General features: G+C 50.4%; 1 protein-coding gene across 4 annotated transcripts; it reads right to left on the bottom strand.

Annotated features, from left to right (window-relative positions):
- Window positions 1–149: 149 nt before the first annotated feature.
- On the bottom strand, window positions 150–15,292 carry HELT (helt bHLH transcription factor). Of its 4 annotated transcripts, none has more exons than XM_057505090.1 (4): window positions 14,738–15,292; window positions 1,597–1,701; window positions 1,228–1,324; window positions 150–823 (listed from the first exon to the last, which is right to left on the bottom strand). In XM_057505090.1, the coding sequence occupies exons 1-4, from the start codon at window positions 14,849–14,851 to the stop codon at window positions 324–326; spliced, it is 816 nt and encodes a 271-aa protein (XP_057361073.1). In that variant the 5' UTR covers window positions 14,852–15,292; the 3' UTR covers window positions 150–323. The 4 variants fall into 4 exon arrangements, 2 of the variants coding, with proteins under 2 accessions (XP_057361073.1, XP_036750322.2); XM_036894427.2 differs by having other exon boundaries at window positions 150–820; XR_008998691.1 differs by lacking the exons at window positions 150–823; window positions 1,228–1,324; window positions 1,597–1,701 and adding an exon at window positions 9,385–11,422 and having other exon boundaries at window positions 14,738–14,874.
- Window positions 15,293–19,114: the final 3,822 nt, after the last annotated feature.

Below are 19,114 nucleotides of genomic sequence, written 5' to 3'. Positions count from 1 at the left end.
CTTAGCTCCCCACCGCAAACTCCGCACGCCGCCCTTCCCCCGCCCAAGTACCGAGCGCCGTCACCGTGGCCTCCCTCTGCCTTGTGCCCTCAGCACCGCGGAGCGGGTGGGTTTGTGGGGGAGTAGGAGGAAACAAAGAAGCCCATCCCTTGGGGTCTTTATCAGAAACGTTTATTGCCAGGGGGAGATTCTTTAGAAGACTTCACTCACTCTTGGCCTTCCCCCACCCAGCTTTTTTGTTGGCTCAATATTTACACCTGTACAATATACAGTATTTCTCCCAAGCAGCGCCGAAGCGCGGAGAACTCAGGCGGCGACTGGCGTCAGAGCACCGGCGGGTGCTGGGGCGGGTGCAGGTTGAGGGCGTTGGGGTGGGCGTGGCCGATGAGGTTGAGGTAATGGCGGTCCAAGCCCTGCACCGGCGCCAGGAAGGGGCTGTGCTGCTGCGCGGGGCTCGGGAGCTGCACGGGCGCGCTGGGCAGGTAGGGCAGCGCCGGGCTGCGGGCCGCGCCGTGTGGCCAGGGGAAGGGCCCCGCGGCTGCGCCCTGCGGGAACATAGAGGCCTCACCCGGGCCGTGGCCCGCGAACTCGGGCGCCGCTGGGTGCAGCTGATAGGAGAAATCCGGCTCCGGGAGCGAGCCCAGCGGCTGGAAGGCGGGCTCGGCGCCCAGGCGGGCCTTGGACTGCAGGAAGGCGAGGATGCGCGCATATTTGGTGTCCTTGGTCTCCATGCGCTCCACGGTGGTGAGATAATGCACTAGGTTCTTCATGCACTCGTGGTAGCCGTAGTGGAAGTAGTTGGCAAACTCCGCAAGCAGTTCTGCTGGTGGGGCAAGAAAAAACGAAGAAAAAGAAAAAAAAAGTGAGCGGCCTCCACCCTACCGGGAGCCCGAGGCGTGTGCCAGGCACCTCTGGGCAAATTTTCTAGCCCGAGTTACCATTTGAAGTCCACCCTCCCCTCTCCCAGTCTGGAGACGGGAAAAGCGCATGCAACGACCTCCTTTTCCTTAAGAACCTGGCCCTCCCTGAGAGGGAGGCGATGGGACCAGTATCCCCAGAAACTGGTTCTCCAGCCCCTCTTGGATTTCGCAGGACCCCGGCCCACCCCTGCTCTGGCGGAACCCAGGGAGGAAGTCTGGCTAGCGCCACTCCGCTCGCACTCTCACCCACAGGTCTCCGTGGCGCACGCTTCCAGCCCAGAGTGCCCTGTGTCCAGCTCGCGCCCACCTTTTTCCCTTCCCCGAGGAAAATCAGCGGAGTGCAGGGCCCTCAGGTACTGAACGGTCATCTCGAGGATCTCCGCCTTCTCCAGTTTCCCGGAACTCTGCAAAGAGAGGAAGGGCTCCTCGTAGCCACCCAGCGGGCTCAGGCCCACTTCAGCAGGCTGGGTGCCCGGTTTTATCAGGGGAGCACCAGCGAGCAGGGCGCTGCTGTGGGTCTGTGCGAGGGCCACGTAGGGCTCACTCCGCGCTCAGGCCACCGGGGATGGAAGCCCACATGAAAGGCCCTTTCCTTCTCCAGAGTCCTGGCATCCTGGCTGAAAGTGACCGGAGGATTCCCCGGGCAAGCACCGTATCTTGGCCGCCCCCATGTTACCTGCTTCGCCAAGGCCATGGGCACTGTCTTGCCCAGCTCGTTCAAACAGCGGTTAATCCGGTCCCTCCTCCGCTTTTCTATCACTTTGTGGGAAACGGGGGTTCTCTGCGAACAGATTTGTATGTTTAGGATAGCTTTGCCCGGGATGTCGTCCAAGGCGCGGCTGTAGCTGTGTGCCAACCATCTTCCCAGCCCCCAGCGCTGCCCAGGGACCCGCTCCCGGTAAGGGGTCCATGACCCTCCACACTAGGGTCAAGAGAGCTCTGCCGTCTCACGCCTGCGCTGGCGCACTTCCTTGCCAGCCTCCCTACCCACTCGGGCCACACTGCCAAACAGAGCGCCAGGGCATTGGGGAGGTGGCCACCAATCCCTGGGGGCTGGTGTCCTGCCCGGATGAGGACTTTACTCTCCCTATCTTCATTCCTTTTCCAAACCACTCAGGATTCCTGCACACGAGAAGTCCCTGCCGTTGGTTCAGCCAGGTGGCAGCTCAGGGTGTCAGACGCCCCCACCATCAGAGCGCAAGAGCGGTCTGGGTTCAGCCAACTCACTTTGGGTTCCTTGAACTTGTCTGACATCCTGGTCAGCACGCGCCCACAGGAGAGGCGGTGGCGCAAGGCACCCGTCCACCTTCGGCCTCCTGTGCCGCCTGGAGTGTCTCAGGTACACTGCAGCTTTCCAACTCCGAGGGGCTGCCTTATAAAGCGGTCATCTAGTGCTCCAAGTGCATTCACGAGCTGAATTATTCCATAGGATTAGGGGAGCTGCGTTTGGGGGATGTATGCATTCAAGATCGGTTTTAAAGAAGTTAAGAAAAAAAATTTAGCAGCCGAGGAGGGTGAACTGGGGGCAGATAAGCTTTGTTAATCCACGTGGCCCTTCAAAGGACACGTGATCGGCGGGGGACTAGTATTTGCATGGCAACCGCCTGGGAGGGAAAAGGAGGTGGTAAACGGGCCTGCAGGCGAGCGAGCGCCTGCAGCAGCCATACGCGCGGAGCGCAGGGGCGCAGCGGCCGCAGGCACCGGGGGGCGAGGACCCTCACAAAACAGTGTCGCCTCCTTTAGTCCCACCGCTGAGTCTCACACGATTGCCTGTTTACAAATCCCAGCAAGCCCTCAGTCCCAGCGCCGAGTGCGTTTTAAAGCCTGTCCAGAGTCATTAAAGTAATTAAGTAAGCCTTTAATAGGCTGTTCCGCCGGGTTCAAGGGAGAGCTCTTGGAGACAGAGGCGCCCCGTTTGTTCCCAGGCTTTTCTCACACGACTTGGTGACACGTCCATCTCCCCCCTTTTTGTTTACACCGCTTTATTTGTCCGGACATCCCGGCAGGTGTGGGGCTGCGGCTGGCACACGAGGCTCCCTCCTCGCCTCGCCCCTCCCGCCAGTCTTTGGCACGCGACGCTTCCCTCTTAGCCCCTGACCACGTCCCTTGCTTTCTTTTCTCCCCCCTCGGGCTCTCTTTTTGCGGGGGGAAGAGGCTCAATTTGTAGCCTATTATCCTATACCAAAATGTCCATTGAAAAGTATGAATAGTTTCATTGGACCAAATTTTAATAATGGCAGAGGGTGGGGAGGAGAGACAGCAGGCGTGTGTGTGTGTGTGAGGGAGGGAGGGGTGGGAGGATTGGGGGGCAATACGGAGAAGAGTGGGTGAGAAGAAAAGGGGGAATGCAGCTGGCCCAGGCGAGCATTATGCAACGTCACCTGCGAGAGGGGGCGCCTACAGACCCCTATTCATTTGCCTAATTTTGGTCAATTTAACAAACTTCAGGATAAATTATTGTGGCTTTGTCAGGGAGGGTGAAGCCTTCTGATCGAATTAACAGCATGTTTTGATCCGGTAAATGTCATTAGAAAGGGAGAAACAATCGCGCTTAGAGGGCTCTGAGTAATGCGCCCAAGTGGAGACGCCAAAGCGCACGGCTCACAAAGGGAGCAAGTAGCTGCCACCGGGAACTTTTGTACCCGCCCATCGCCCAAGTTTTGACACAAAAAGGCATTATTTCATACTTGAATACGTTTAATCCAACGATTGTCTATTTTCTGCAAACATATTTTCACAGCATTGTTAACTTTTTATGTCCCCCTTTCGCGGGCGCCTTTTCTTAACGTTTGGGGGCGGGAGAGCGCAGACACTTTGGGCATCAATATTTGTCACTGAAAAGGGTTCCGTGAAGTTAGGGAAGTTGATCTCTTTTTTATGGTTTTAGAGAGCGAATATATCGGGGGGAGGAGGAGGGAGGGAAATCACGAACAGAAACGAAGGAGGAAATTCGCTGGACTGGCCCAAGGGGAAGGAGGGGGGCGATGGTGGCGGGGAACTCCCCGGGCGTCTGCGCCTCCGCGGGCAGCCCGGCTCCGCGGCCGGGGGCCTCCTCCCCCACCGACAGGGCTCCCCCACATTTGCCGCCTGGGAGCCCGCACTGGGGGTGGGGGAGGCTCCAGGCATGCCGGCGTGGGTGGGGGCTGAGCCCTCTTGTAGATGGAAAGTATAAAAATGGTTTTTGTTTTACGACCTGCTCTAGAGCCACCCCTCTCTCACCCTTTTCCGATCTGGTCCATCTGAGAACGACAGAGACCTCTCCTTGGGTATCTTTCTGTCCTTTTCTGCTCCCCACCTCGCCTAAATTCTCTCTACCTCTGCTGGACTGTGGGGCCCCTGCTCTCCCTTTGGGTGTTGCCAGTCCTTGGCAGAGGTGGCTGAGGAGGCGCCCTGCTCGCTGGTGGGACTTTAGGAGCCTCTAGGGCGCAGAGGCTGGCCCGGGGTGCCAGGCCTTGGGAGGAAGGGAGCGGCCCATCTGCTTCCGCCTGGGAAGTGTGGGGCTCAGTGGGCACCACACACCCCTAAGGTGTCCCCTCCATCTTGCTTTCAGTCTCCTCATCTCACTTCTTTTCTACTTCATGCCAGATTGGACACCACCCGCACCCTCCCGAAGGTTGCTCTGCCAGCCGGGTGCCCTCTCAGGGGTTGTCAATTTCAGTATATTCACCCGCACACAAGGGGATTAAACACAAACCCTTATCATCCAAATTAACTAATGTGAATGGGTAAAAGGGAGCACACACTTTTCACCCCCCACCCCCGCTTTTAAGCCAGCAGACTAGAAGTTGATCCTCTTATTGCTGGTGTTAACCGCCAGCTGCAGGCACCTTCCATGGGCCAAATTTCATTCTTTGCAAACTGTTTAATTTCCCATGTTTGCTCTCTGAGCTGGGTTTCAGGGCTTGCCCAGGGCTGTAAGTACCCGCCTCTGGTTTGGAGAGACAGAGTGAAGGTGGTAGGTGGGCGGAGATGGGGTGGAGGGCCCATGCACCCTTGCCATTAGCCAGAAAGTGGCTGCAGCCCTTCCTGGGAGTCTGGAAATGCCTCCTCTAGTTCAGGTGGGGGAAAAGATGTGTTTCATTTCTCCCTTCCCAGCTGGAAGGCTTGCATCACACTGACAGAAAGTGGGGCAACCAGGACCCTCACAGTCATTTTCCCTTCAATCCTCCTCACCATACTAGGGATGTGATCAGGTTTCCCGGATCTTGATCCAATTTTCACCCAAAATGAGAGCAGAATAATGAAGAGCGGTGGTTCTGGAGCCAAACTTCCCTTGAAATTGCAGCTCCCACCACTTACCAGCTAGGGAAGACGTAGGTCTGGCCACAAAATCTCACTGTACCTGTTTCCTCTTCTGTAAAATGGAGATAATTACCATATCTACTAGGCACCTAAAGGAAGGCTTAACTACTCAGCGAATAGTTTTATTTTGCCTTTCTTCTGCAGTGGCTCTCACAGATGGTGTTTTGTGGGGTTGGCATTGTTGCACGATATTTTCAATTTGTTTCATATTTTTTTCTCATCCCTAAGAAAGCATCACTCTTTCTGAAAAGCCAATTTCTCTTGAGGTTGGTTAGGCTGACCAAAATTCAGGTGACATCATCTAGTGCTTGTTGACCAGCTGCGTTCTCCTTGTGAATGTGAGGCTGAAAAAGATTCTAACTGCAGAAGTCACTGCGAGTGTTGCAAAACATTAGTATCAAAAGCAAAGCAAAGCTGGGAAGTATGACCACTTAGAAATTAGACAGTGCTGCTTAAACGTTCATCTGCACTTAGACTCCTGGCTTCTAAAGACCCTTGTTGGGGAATACAGCATTCACAGGCAGAATTCGGTTATTGCTGTTAATAGTGGTATTTTTACTATTACTTTTTTAGCTCCATAGATTTGACGTTTGGCTTCCAAACACTAAAAGACGGATTCTTTTGTGTGTTCTCCCCCTTCCCTCACCATGTCTCTCCCAATTCACAAAAACAAACAAACAGGATTTTTAGGCTTGGGAAGAGGAAGGAAGATGAATGGAAAGAAAAATATCATGGCTATTCAGTGATTTCAGCCAAATTGCCCAAGGACATTGTTCTGGGTGATTTCGGTTTTCTTCATCCACCTTCCACCTTCAATACACAGAGCAGATTTTTCTAGTTTCAGTAATGGACCTGGGGAGTTAGCCAGTGAGGAAACTTGAGGAGTCTTCTCCGAACATGGAGAAAACTCAACTGTGGTTGACCCTACTGCACTTGTGAGGCACCCAGGAGGCAAGGCACACAGGGAACGGAGCTCCTGGCACTCTTTCTGGAGAGAGCAGGATCGCAGTGTGGGGTGTCGGGGTATTTCCTCTGAAAGGAGCCTCAAAGAGCGTCAAATCACATGTGCCGTTTTACCCCTGGAGAATCTGAGGAGCAACGAGAGCTGGGAATGCCCGGCAGCGCCCAGCAAGCTGCTGGCACAGCGCATCTCACTATTTGCTGTGACCTCCTGTGCTGACTGCCTCTGATTCCTCCTCTGCTACTGTGAAGGAGCGTCCAGTCTGGGGCACTGTGATTTAGGAGGGGAAACACGCTGCAGGATGCCCTGCTGCCTGTGGCTGGAGCCACTGTGCCCGGAGGCATCAGCTGTGTGCTCTGGCCTCCTTCCCAAGCTCCTGCTGCTCACAGGATCCCCAGGTGGTTCCTATGCACTGTCAGAGGTGGAGGAGCACTGCTCTGGCTGAGGTTGGAGGCCACCGTTTGGTATTTAACGGCCCGCCATGGTTACCTTATGTGCAAATTCCAGGTGGGAATGGCCACCCCGCTCAGCAGCGGGAGAGTAAAGGTAGAGGCTGTCCTTACTGGAGCTAATTAACTGCATAGACTGAAAGGCATCCCATGAACAAGGGGGCCTTTGTGGCAATGCTTGTTCCGGTATTCCGTAGGGTATTTGCAGTACTTCCCGTAAGTACTGTCTCTTCCTAGATGCACTGACTTATTTCCTGGTTGTCTCTCCACAGTTTGAAAGTAGTTGATGCTCCGTGTAGTTTTGTCGAATGGGATAAAACTGGGAGAGGGGCTTAGAGAGTTGTTTGGAGTCAGGGCTGGAGGTAACTGGGTCTCTCTCAGGGCCCCTATGGTTATTTTTAACCATTTATTTTTGGACTTTTAAGAGAACTAGGAGATGCGTAAATACAGCTATTGAGAATACTTTTAGGGAGCTAGCAGGGTACATGAAAGTGGTGCTTTCCATATTTTGGTGTTAATGTTACTTAGAAAGTATATCGTGGATGCTGCAAATGGTGTCCATTAAGGGCTTTGATTGTTCTCAGCAACTGGCTTTCTTTTGGAGCTGATAATTACAGCTTTTTGTACTGTATTAACTTGAGCAACCACCAGGAAGTCATCACTGAGGAGCTTTGGCTTAGAGTGTTGAAGGGAGTTCTTTCCACAGCATGAAGATTTCATCTGCTTTATAGGATGAATTTGCACAGAAATCTAGAAGTGTATGTTATTGAAAATAAGAAATCATTGTAAATTACCATAAATCACAACTTGGGGAAAAGATTCAGGTTGAGAAGAAATGCCAGTTATAGGTATGTTAATAACAGGTGCCATCGTATGGGCAGTGATCAAGTAGCAGAGGTCTGACAGATGCCCAGTCTGTGACCGCAGGTGACCAGGCTCCCCCCGCCCCTGTCTGCTGTCTCTGTTCACTCACCACCACATTCGGCATTTACCGTGTGCCAGGCATGGGGCAGGACTACATGGGAGCCACAGAGAACAAACGTGTACTTTGGAGAACCTGTGAATTCCCACACATGGGAAGAAGAACCTGAGGGGGGAGGCCTTGAGGTCAGGCACTATCCCTAGTTTGCCTGTTTAGTAGTCCAGCCCCTCAGTTTGTACCCCACTATTTGTAGTTTCCGTCCATTCCATTACTTTACATTAATCTTGCCAGTTAGTCATGAATTCGAGGACTTCTAAATTCCTTCCTTTAAAAACTTCCTTGCCTTGCAGAGCAGTAGGGCCTCTTGTTAGGATGTATTGAGAGAATCAGATTTTGATCCTAACACCAAAATGAAGGATACTGTCAAGAAAACAGCTTTGGATTGAGATAGAGTGATTTTGAAAGACCTGGTATATTAATTTTCAGTTGCTGCTGTAACAGATTACCATAAACTTGGTGGCGTAAAGCAGCACAAACTTATTCTTCTTTCACAGTCCAGAGGCCGGAAGCCTGCAGTCGGTAGCACTGACGTGCCAGCAGGGCCCCACTCCCTCTGCAGGGGCTGGAGCACAGCCGGTTTCCTGCCTTTCCAGTTTCACAGCTGCCCCCATTCCTTGGCTTGTGGGTGCATCACTTCAGTCTCTGCCTCTGAGGTCCCACTGCCTTCTCTCTCATCCCTCTGCTTCTTTTTTATGATAGTTATGGTCATATTTAGGGCACACCTGTATAATCTCCCCATCTCAGAATGCTTAATTTGGTCAAATCTGCAAAGTCCTTTTTTGCCACATGAAGTAACATTCATAGGTTCCAGGAATGAGGATGTAGATGTCTCTGCAGGGCCATACTTACCCTCCTGCATTGCTGAAATGCCACAGGGGAACTGGGGCAGCATCTGTGCCCTGAGCCCTGTGAGCAAGGCCAGCTCAAGGGCCGAGGCATGGATAAGGGGCGGGGAGAGGAAGGGAACGCGTCCTGTCTCCGGACTCATCAGGGCTGGCCTCTCCTTCTCCACTGCTTCCTTCCCTTCCTCTTTTCCCTTTGTCCTTTCTCATCCCCTTTTGCCTCTCAGGACCCCTTGCTCCTAGGCCTCAGAGTTAAAGCTGCTGGAGTATATTTATGGTGCATTATGAGTTAGTTCATCTTTAGGTTACTAACCTACAATCCTTGTTACCATTTACACATACACTGGCTGTGTCTCAAAACTAGCTAATTAAGACCCCATCTTTTCCCCACTCTTCAACATCCCTGTGCTTCTAGCTGCCACTGGTCTATGGAACACGCCGTGCTCATGCTCACCAGAACCTGTGATTCAGAGACCCAGATATAAATCCTAACTTTGCCTATGTAGTGGTCCTGGGCAAGTCGCTGTGCCTTGGTTTCTGCATCTGTGAAGCAGGGATGATAGTACCTACTTCCTAGGCTTATTGACATGACAGTGAGGTGCCGCAGGTGAAGTTCCTGGCAGAATGCCTGGAACATAGGAGGGGTACAGGGGCTGAGATTCTCATGTGTTGATCTGGTTGAGCACCTGCCATCTTCCTGGAATAGTGTTGGACCCTTATATTACCGTGGGGAGCAGAACCCAGTTGCTGCCTTTCAGAAGTTACCGACTGAGGCAGACACGGGAAGGGAATCTAAAATAAGCTAGCAGGAGGGGGTGATGGCATGAGGAACTCAGGGAGGACTTCCTGGAGGAGATGAGGTGTGAACTGATTTCTGAAGGGTGAGTGCATTAGTTTCCTAGGGCTGCCATAGCAAATTACCATAAACTTGGGAGCTTAAAACAATGGAAGTGTATTTCCTCAGTTTTGGAAGCTAGAGGTTCAAAATCACGATGTTAGCCGGGCCATGTGTCCTCTGAAGGCCCTGGAGGAGATGCAGTTCCTTGTCTCTTCCAGTTCCTGGTAGTCCCAGGCATCCCTTGGTTGTGGCAGCATCACTCCAGCCTCTGCCTGTCTTCACATGGCTCCATGTCTCTCCTCTTATAAGAACACTTTAGGGTCCACCTGGATAATCCAGGATGATCTCAGGATGCCTAACTTAATTACACATGCAAAGACCCTTTAGCTGAATAAGGTAACAGTTACAAGTTCTGGACAGACCTATTTTTGGGGGGACCACCTTTCAATCCCCTACAGTGAATAAGAGACACCAAGTGAAGACAGCAGGGAGGGGTGCTCTCTGGAAGGGGAATGGCATGAGGGAGGACAACGGGCATGGAATGGCTTCTGGTTTAGGGAGACCACAATGTAGTCCTCCTAGGTCATGAACGGGAAGGAGGGGAAAGGTAGTCACGGTGAGGGGCAGACTGGACACCAGGTAGTTTAATCGCTATGTCACAGTGGTTCAGGTAAAGATGCTGAGGTCATGTAGGAGGATTAGAGACAGGCTGAACGCATTTGAGAGAGAGCCCTGATTAGCAAGGCTTAGGGAAGGAGTAAAGATGGTGGGAGAAGAGGGAAGATGATGGCTGGATTTCCGGTTTGGCAGTTGGCTATGTGGGGACCCCATTAATAGAGGTTAGCCATAAGGAGGAAGATAAGGTCATTGTGGGGATATGTATTACGGGGCAGGAGGTGCAGGAGAAGATGATTTATATAACTTTGGACATACAGTTTTTACAGATGCCCAGAGTGGATGCCCAGGAGACAGTTGAGATATGAAGCTGAAGGCTAGTTAATATAAAGAGGGCTGCATCAGCCTGCAGGGGTCACAGACCATGATGGGATGAAATAACTTAAGAAGAGCTCAAAGGGGGACAGGGGGCTAAGGACAGAGTCCTGGGGGGTGCTGATGGGCATGGAGTGGTGAAGGCCACTAACCAGGAAGGGGCCACCAGCAGGGAAGGAGAAGAGCTCAAAAGGCTCCTAGGATTCCTGGGAGCAAAGGGCTGATGGTTCAAGAGGGAGGAAATGTTCGCAGGACCTGACATAGGAGAGAGCCAGAAAATTCATAGCTGATAGGATAAAAGGTCCATGGAAGTCATCAGCAAACTCTGCAAGTTCCTGAAGTGTGGTAGAAAGAGAAAGGGAGGCACAGACTCTTTCTCTGAAGTGGACTGTGAAGAATGAATGCTTCTCAAGTGACAGATCAGGAGCTTACTAGAAAAGATAGTCCTCCTGGTAAACCACCAGCTGGAGTTGCTGAGGTGTGCTCCGTAACACGTGTCACAGAGTGCCCGGGGGTGGATGGGGCTTGTGGGTGCCCTAGGCAGCTGCCCTCACCTCCCAGGCACTGTACTCCCCTAAGCGTGAGTGTTTTGCTTGGTCATTTAACCCCTACAACAGTGAGGTGAGTATTATGCTTATTATACAGAAAAGAACCCGGGCTTGAAGAGTTCAAGGACCCTTGACTCCAGGGCACATAACCATTAGGTGGTGGAGCTGGATACAAACTGAGGCTGTCGTAACTCCCTTACCAGGGCCCTTCCCAGCAGGATGCCTGCTCTCGCACAGGCTTGATTCCGCTGACGTCAGATCTCCTGGAAGAGACTTCTCAGCTAGGAAACCCACCCCCACCTTCCAATGACCAAATGCAGTTGCTGCTTCATAAATGAAGGCAAATCTCCAGTGACCTTGGAGATTTGTTCCCCCGCTTATAGTCCCCAAAGGTGCAAGTTACCTCTGTCTTCACATAGTTTAATTCAGCTTTTTCCCTTTGTGCTCTCCACATTTCGAAGACTCCAGTTACGTAGCAATGGCTTCTAAATTCTTGTACATATCAGAAGCTATTTGACAACACACCTTCTGGGGACCCTTCCACACTTATTTTTTAAAAATCTCTGTAGGCGTGGTCCTCCAATCTGTATCTTGGGAAAAAAAAGAAAAACAACTTCTTAGGGGATTCTGGTGTGCTCCCGATCCGGCAGTCATTTGATACCACTGCTGTACAATAGCTTGTCAATAGTGAGATTATGTTGTGGTTATCTGTTGACATCTTAATGGGCAGGATTTTTAAAAATCCTTTACGCCATTGGTTCTGAGATTTATTAAGGCAATATATGGACTCTTTTCTCTGTATTAGGACAGTAACTCCCTCACCCTTTACTCTCTTGTTGCATCAAGAGTAAAGTCTGCGCAGCTAGTTTAAGCTTGCCTGATTTGCAAAGCTCATTTTGGGAAAAGATAAAGGGTATTAGGATCGCCAATGTGGGAGCGGAGTGACCTGGAGCCGTGGCTCTCCAGGATGTGGGCAGCGTTGGCCCGATTGAGTGTTGATCGGTGCCCTCTAGTGGTCGGAACTATTCAACAACCCCAACAAAGGCTGACCCCCCTGGGGAGCCTCTGGCCTAGAAAGAAACAGGAGTCACGCCTTGGACTTGCTGTTGGAGACCCGGTGGGTCTCAACAGGGCACCTCACCTCCTGGCTGCAGTAATTTCATGTATAAGTTGGAAGGGTTGGACAAACATATCAGTGAACAGGGAATCAGCATGTCCAAAGGGCTGCCGAGGAGACCAGTCATATGTGGAGTCCAGGCATGGGTGCAGGTGTGCCATGCAGAGCCCTGTCACAGCCCAGCCGTGCCACACGTGTGAGCTCTACAAGATTGCGAGCTTGGTTTAATCATCTTTGTGTCCCTAACATCTGGCACCAGTCTTTGCATGGAGAAAATATTTAATACATATTTGGTAAAAGGAGGCAGGACAAAAGGCAGGTAGGCGAGTGGGCTCACTTATGTTTTCCCATGAGGAGGCAGGTCAAGGTTAAGGCTTGTGCAGCAGAGCTTGGCTCTGCAGTCCTTCATGCCAGAGGCCGGAGAGGTGATAGTGCAGCTGCCGCAGGTCTCACGGTGCCCCTGAGGGTGAGTGAACACCTGGATTCTGGTGCCAGCTGGAACCCTCCCGAGTTCCTTGACTTCCAGCACTTGCAGGCCTCCTTCCACCGGCTGGAGTCAGGCGGGCATGAGTGGGGCATGGCTTCCTCTGAAGGGCAGATGGTAGGGAGGTACGTTCTCCTCAAGGGCCTGTATGACTTCTCAGCAGTCCCCACCTGAGTGTTTGGCCACAGCTAGTGGGAAGAGCTCTGAGTGCTGGTGACCTGGGGACCAGTTCTGACTGTCCTTTCCTCTGGAGAGTTCGAACTTGCCAGCCCTCACAACTGCATGGTCAGTTCCTTAAAAAAATCTCTCTCTGTCTCAGACACACACACACACACACACAATGGTTCTGTTTCTCTGCAGTTGTGTTAGCTGCTGGATAGAGTGGTAAGCAGACGTGAGGGACTTGATCTCCTGTGTCCCCTGCAGAAGGGGTTAGAGGTTCCATGGCAGACCACTGGCTGGCAGACAGAGCACACGCAGGGAGGAGTCGTTGGGGGAGCAGGGTGCGGCCAGCAGCCCCTGTGGAGGACCTGGGTCGGCGCTGCGCCCTGGATAATGAGCAGCCCTGGCCGGTGACGCTTCAGGAGGAGGGAGGGTGCAGCGGCAAGGAAGAGCTGATCTGGTGGTGTGCAAGGCCCGAGGAAGCTCTTCTCACGTGCTCCCATTGGACTAACACCCGCTTGCTCAGTGTAGTAGTTGGGTCCTCAGGGGAGCCCTTTGGCCCTTCCATTTGTTCAAAGCCCCAGATACAGATATACAGCCCCACAGCACTGTATACTTGGGTTGCGACATACAATCATGTGGCTACTGAGCACTTACTTCAGTGGTTATTTGAGAAATAATCTGTAATATGACCATAGTATGAATCAGAAGAGCTTGCTACTGTGACAGGCAAGGGGGTTAGAAGGCTGTGGCCAAAAGCCGTGAAAGAAATTATGGGGTGACAGTGGTGGCTGTGGGGGTGTTAGGTTGGGGATGGACCAGAGAGATGTCAACAATGATCTGTTTCCTTCAAGGTTATAGACCATCACTTTCTTGGTTATTATTATTTCCCCAGAAACTAATGTGGTGTCTGGCACACAGTAGGTACTCAAATGCTTTGGTTAGAAAATGAAGGAATGCCTAACAGAGACCCTTCCCGGCACACACAGGGTGTTTCCTGCATGTCTGTCCTGGGGTGACAGGAGTGAATGTGATTGTTGCGGATAGCAAAGGCAGGTCTGACCCACACCCGCGCGGAAAGAAAAGATTTTGCAGAGGAATTTTGAAAAGCTGAAATGAAGCAGTTGTGTCAACTGATTTACAGTTAATTTATGCCTAAAATTGAGACACACCCGTGGACAGAGTATTTTTCTTCATGATGATTCTTTTGGCCTGGGAGCTCCCTAAGCGCGCACTCCCTGCAGCCAGTGCCAGCTGCCGGGGGCCGTTAGTGCCTCTCCACACGGGGACCTCCCACGCTTTCTGACCAAATTCAGGTCAGAAGGTGAGACCAGCTAATTTTGGCCTCTCAGCCCCTCAGCTTCAACCGCCTCCTCGCCTTTGCTTTCCTTCCTCCTCTCTGCCACGGGCTTCCCTGAGGAAGCCAAAAGTCACACGGCCCTGCCGACTTGCGTTGGCTCTTCCCTTCTGCCCCATGCCGCCCAAGGTGACACCCTGTGCGCCTTGCCCTGGGCTGAGGAGGCCACTTGCTGTCCGGCTGCCCCTTCTCTTGGGTCCTGTGACTTGCAGACCATGCGGCCATGAGGTGACTGCGGTCTCTTAGCTCAGCAATTCTGCTTCCAGACCACATAGCTCACGACGCCAGTGTACCCGCAGGCCTCCTGGGCACTGCACGCCGCCCTCTTCACCTTCGTGGTTCTCCTCCACTCCCTGAGCCGCCAGTCGCGGCCGCTCCGCCTTGGAGCTCACTATCCTGTGGGAGAGGCCAGTGCCTCTCTGTGTGCAGTATAGTCTCTCCTGGAGCCCCAGCTCTCATCCAACATTCACGGGGAATTTAATCGACACCTATTGTGCTCCAGGCGCTGTGCCAGGACCGGGATACAGCAGTGAACCAAGTGCACGCCGTCCCTTCTCACACGGAGCCGGCAGCAACAGCAGGCCAGTGATCAGTGACCCACTGATTGTTAAGCTGAGGCCAAGGCTGGGAAGAAAAGCAACCTCTGGCCCCCGCCAATCCTGACCATTGGTTCTTTTCTCCTCCACATTCTTCAGCCATAACGAGCCCCTTCTTACCTCTACCTCCTTTCCTTTCCAGCCCGGACCCCTCCGTACAGCATTTCAACCTCTTGTACCAGTTCTCACCTGCCTTTGTCCCTTTTCTTTGGCAGACCAGCAGCACGGAGTCAGCTCAGCTGTCCCTCTTCCCTCCTTGGAAGCAGGGTTCCAAGTGGTGGTGATAGTCACAAGTGCACACATGCCTCTCGTCACTTGTGATCCCCACTGAAACCCAGAGCATTGTCAGTGCCCCTCGAAGACTGCCTGAGCACCTTGTGCTCTAATCCAATGGGCATTTGGCTTCTTTGGCATTCAGGGCAGGTGACGTCCTCCTTCTGGAAGTTCCTTAGTCACTTGGGTTTCCTGACACTACTTTCCTGGTCTTCCTATAATTTCTGGACTCTTCTCAATCTCCTTGTGGATTTTTCTTTCTTTTTTTTACCTGTGCCTGTCCTTTAGATATAAATGTCCCTGGGTTCTGTCTCCTGCCATCTAGGCTCTTTTTTTACACTTCCTACTTAGCTTGGATGACTTCATTCACAGCGAGGTTTCCACCTGTTACCTACATGCTCATTGCGCTAAAAATCTCTGTTTCCTTCTCTAGAACCTTTCTTCTAAACACCGGACATGTACATCCACCTGGACGTCGTTTAGGCAGGTGAGTCACAGCCTGTACTTGAGGGCTGGACACATCACTTCCCGTGACATGAATGCAGCCTGTCCAGTATCCCCACCCTCTGTGTCACCTGCCCACAAGTTACCACACTGCAGGAAGCTGCCTGGAGATAAGAGTGTCTTTGCGGGGCTTCCTTTCCCCTTCTTCCCAAGCACTGTTGATTCTCTTCCTTAAATGCTCTCTCCCCTGCCTGCTTGCCACCCCTACCCACCCCACACTGCTCAACCTTGTTCGGATGCAGTGAGCCGGTGGCCTCACATCAAGCCTCCCTGCCTCCATTCTCTCTCTGTGCCAACCTTCAGAAAGGGTCCAGAGAGATCTTGTGTCCCGCAAATCAGATAATGGTGCTTTCTTCACCAGAATTTTCCAGTGCCTCCCACTGACATGGGGACAAAGTCTGAAGTCCCTTCCCTGGCACCCAGGGTCTTCATAGAGGTCCCTGCTGAGCTGCTGGCCATCTCACTACGAGTGCTCCAGCAACAGCTGTGTGCCGGGAGGACCCCTCCTCCACCTGTCCCTCCAGTGAGTGAGTTCTCGTCCTCTGCAGTGCCTGCCCCTGAGCGGTGTGCCGAGATGCTGGGCCCGCCTCTCCCTCTGCCCTTCAGTGTACCTCTATCCTAGGGACCATAGCGTCAGGCATGTTTCTAAGTCTGACAGTAAACTTGAGAGCAGTACTGCGTCTGTTCCCATTTGCATCCCGAGCTCCTGATGCAGTGCCTGGTACCGCGCTAAGCGCAGTAGATCTTTGCTGGGATTCTCCTGACCCCCCGCCTCCTCGGTGGCTGGTCCCTCTTCTCCTGTTAGAGCTTCCAGGCCAGGGTCCAGAACGGCTGCCCCACCGGGCCGGTCTGCTGCTCTCTCTCCTTTCTTTATCGTGGAGGCTCCTTTCCTCCATTCTCACTGCTGAGAGAAACTTCTCTTCTCTCTCTCTCTCTCATGTCATATGTTGAATTTTTTTTGTCATCCTCTTAGCTTGTCCCATGAAAGTGGACTTGCAGCCCGGTGGCCAGGCCCAGCTCCCGCAGTGGGGAGTCTGGTGTCAGGACTGCTCCCGTCCCTGGGCCTGGTTCTGCTCCCTCTGCTGGCTTCATCTCAGCAGGGTCTTTCCTTTGTTGGTGACAGCACTGGCGCTGTTTCCTTTTTGATTATTGCTTTCAAATTCCTTCTTCAGACATTTAATTACCAGGAAGAAGGATGGAGGGACGAAGTTCTAAGAACTAAATTATTATGAAATCATGGTGTCCTGCCTGTTAGTGGTGTGGTACCCAGAGAGAGACAGACTGGATGTTCCTGTAGCCCAGCACACCCTGGCCTCTTCTCCAGATCAGGCCCTCCTGGGTACCCTCCTGCCCAAATTTTCACCAGCCTCTTGAGTTTTTATCTCCAACAGTTAGTGACAAATCTCCCCATCTCCAAATTGGGACACTTAACAAAAGAGATTTTCTTACTTGTGAATTTATTTGTTTGATAAGCCTTAAGGAGCATTACAATTATATTGCCTTTAAGTGCTCCCCATACCAATTTTATGGAATAAAAATACAATTGCACTAAATTGGACTTGTTCTAGAAAATGTGGACTCCAAGGCTGCTGAGGCAAGTGAAGCTGCTGCAGAAAAATCAGTTGACTGGGGATTGCATCCTCTCTTTTAGCCAGGTTTTCCAGTAAGATTTTACAAAGTTCAATTCAACCAAAACCGCTGTTGTGTTAGCCCACTTCTTGGTATGTACAATTTATCATTTAAAATATTTTCCCAATAAATTAGAAAAAGAAATGACCAAGGACATGAGAAAGAACTGCCTAAAATAACTCATTACCCACAAATGTCTGAGAGGCGAGGGCAAGGCAGTGCTGTGAATTGACTTGTGTCATCCAAAAGAAATGTTGCATCCTAAGCCCCATTCCTGGCGTTATTGGAGAGAGGGTCATTGCAGATGTAACTAGTTACGATGAGGCCGTACTGGTGCGCCCGTAATCCAGTATGACTGTTGTCCTTGTTGGGAGATGAAGTGAAGACACACAGAAGCCACGTGACCAGGAGGTGTGTAGCACTTAATGCTGGAGTTCCATGGCTGCTAGCCAAGGCCTGCAGGCAGCACCAGGAGCTAAGAGAAGGGTGCAGAACAGATGAGGGCACAGCCCTGCTGCCACCTTGATTTCGGACTTCTGACCTCTACAACAATGACAGAATGACTTCCTGTTGTCTGATGCAGTTTGCGATAAATTGTTACGTCAGCCATAGGAGACTAATATAGGCAGGAAATTAATTAATTCATTTGATTAATGTCTGAGGCTACATGCTTCTAATAAGGATGACATGTGAAACTCATTTTTGGCTTTGTACATGGCAGTACCCTGTTAATAACATTTTGGCAGTTCAGCTCCTCCCACAGGAAGGAGGCATTAGTAGTAACTAACACAAAAGAGCTCAGAGCTGAAATGGGGCTAATTAACTGTTTATAAATTATGGTCAATTTGTACAAAACATAACTGGACTTTTGCCAAGGATGCCATACTGTTTTAACTCTCTCTCATTTGTGAAAGCATGAGCAGACGTTGGTTGATTTTAGGTAACTACAATAAAAGGCGATTTGCCAACATATGATTTTGTGGAAATAAAACTTGCCTGATAATCAGTTCATTGAATTTGCTACATTTTCTAATTTGCTGAATTTATTACTCATGTTGAATAGGAGTGACTTTAATAGCAAACAGTTTTCTGGAAAGATTTAGTTAACAGGCTTTCAGTTTTGTCAGTATTGTCTGGAAGTATTGAAGTAAAGTTCTATTTTTTGAAAGCTAATAATCATAGGGCAATATAGTCCTCTTATGAATAAATATATTTAGGATCCATTAAAGCATGTTTTATTATGAGGAACCCCAATTTTAGGATTTTCTATGGAAGTTTCTCTGCTAGAATATCAATTTGTTTTTAACTAACTTTATTCAGAGGGCAGTTTTAGGTTTAGATTTTTTTTCTGATTTCTTAAGTAATCTCTCAGTCTTCATTGGTAATTTCTAAGTATTAAGAGCCAAGTTTTAATATATAGGTTTTCCTGTTGTATCCTATTTTGTTTTTTATTCTATTCATATTTTAACTCCTAAAAGATTATTTTACCATTTTACTTTTTTTTTACATTTTCGTACTTACAGATATATTACATCTGAGACGCTAATCATGCATATGACCTTTTGTGGTACCACTTAGGCCATCACCACTTTGAAAGATTTTACTTGTTCACACAGAATCTGCAAATCACTCCCAAACCTAGACATCCCTGTTGCTCCCTGTTAGAAATGAAAATGTTAGCATTTAAAAAAATTTAAGCATTTACAAAAACACATGTAGCACTTTATAAAGTCAAGAATAAATAATGGTGCTTTTGATAGTTTCAACAGCTTTTGAGTCCATGTTATAGTTTTAGTTATAATTTTGAACTTTAGTTATAATCTAGAAGTAGTGGTGTTACATCAGCCACTTGGCAGCCTGCTTACTGAGTATCAGTTCCTGGCATGTTTCACATTTTAGATTCTGGGAGTTTTTTCTCCTGCATGAAATATAAGCCAACTATCCATTTGATGAAATATGTTAACAAATCTGTGAATCAGGAGATTATCAAAAGGCAATGAGTGATGCTGCAAAAATGTCATTGGAAGAGAAAAAATCCAACTAGTCATTTATAAAATTCTTGAAAAACAATACAAACAGAATAAAAAACACTCATAATTTGGAATATATAAAGAATTCTCATTCCTCGGAGCATAGTTTAAATGCAGAAAATCCTGGCAC

Source organism: Manis pentadactyla, chromosome 7, assembly GCF_030020395.1.
Source record: "Manis pentadactyla isolate mManPen7 chromosome 7, mManPen7.hap1, whole genome shotgun sequence".
NCBI lineage: Eukaryota > Metazoa > Chordata > Mammalia > Pholidota > Manidae > Manis > Manis pentadactyla.
This window is presented reverse-complemented; position numbering and strand designations above follow the sequence as displayed.

Bases quoted from the DNA above. Each gene is read 5' to 3' on its own strand.
- HELT (XM_057505090.1), bottom strand. From the start codon at position 14,851: ATGTGTGCACTTGTGACTATCACCACCACTTGGAACCCTGCTTCCAAG. The intron at 1,702-14,737 runs GTGAGAACTGGT...ATCTGTTCGCAG, and splicing joins AAGAAAAGGGACAAAGGCAG to AGAACCCCCGTTTCCCACAA. The intron at 1,325-1,596 runs GTAACATGGGGG...CTCTCTTTGCAG, and splicing joins CCATGGCCTTGGCGAAGCAG to AGTTCCGGGAAACTGGAGAA.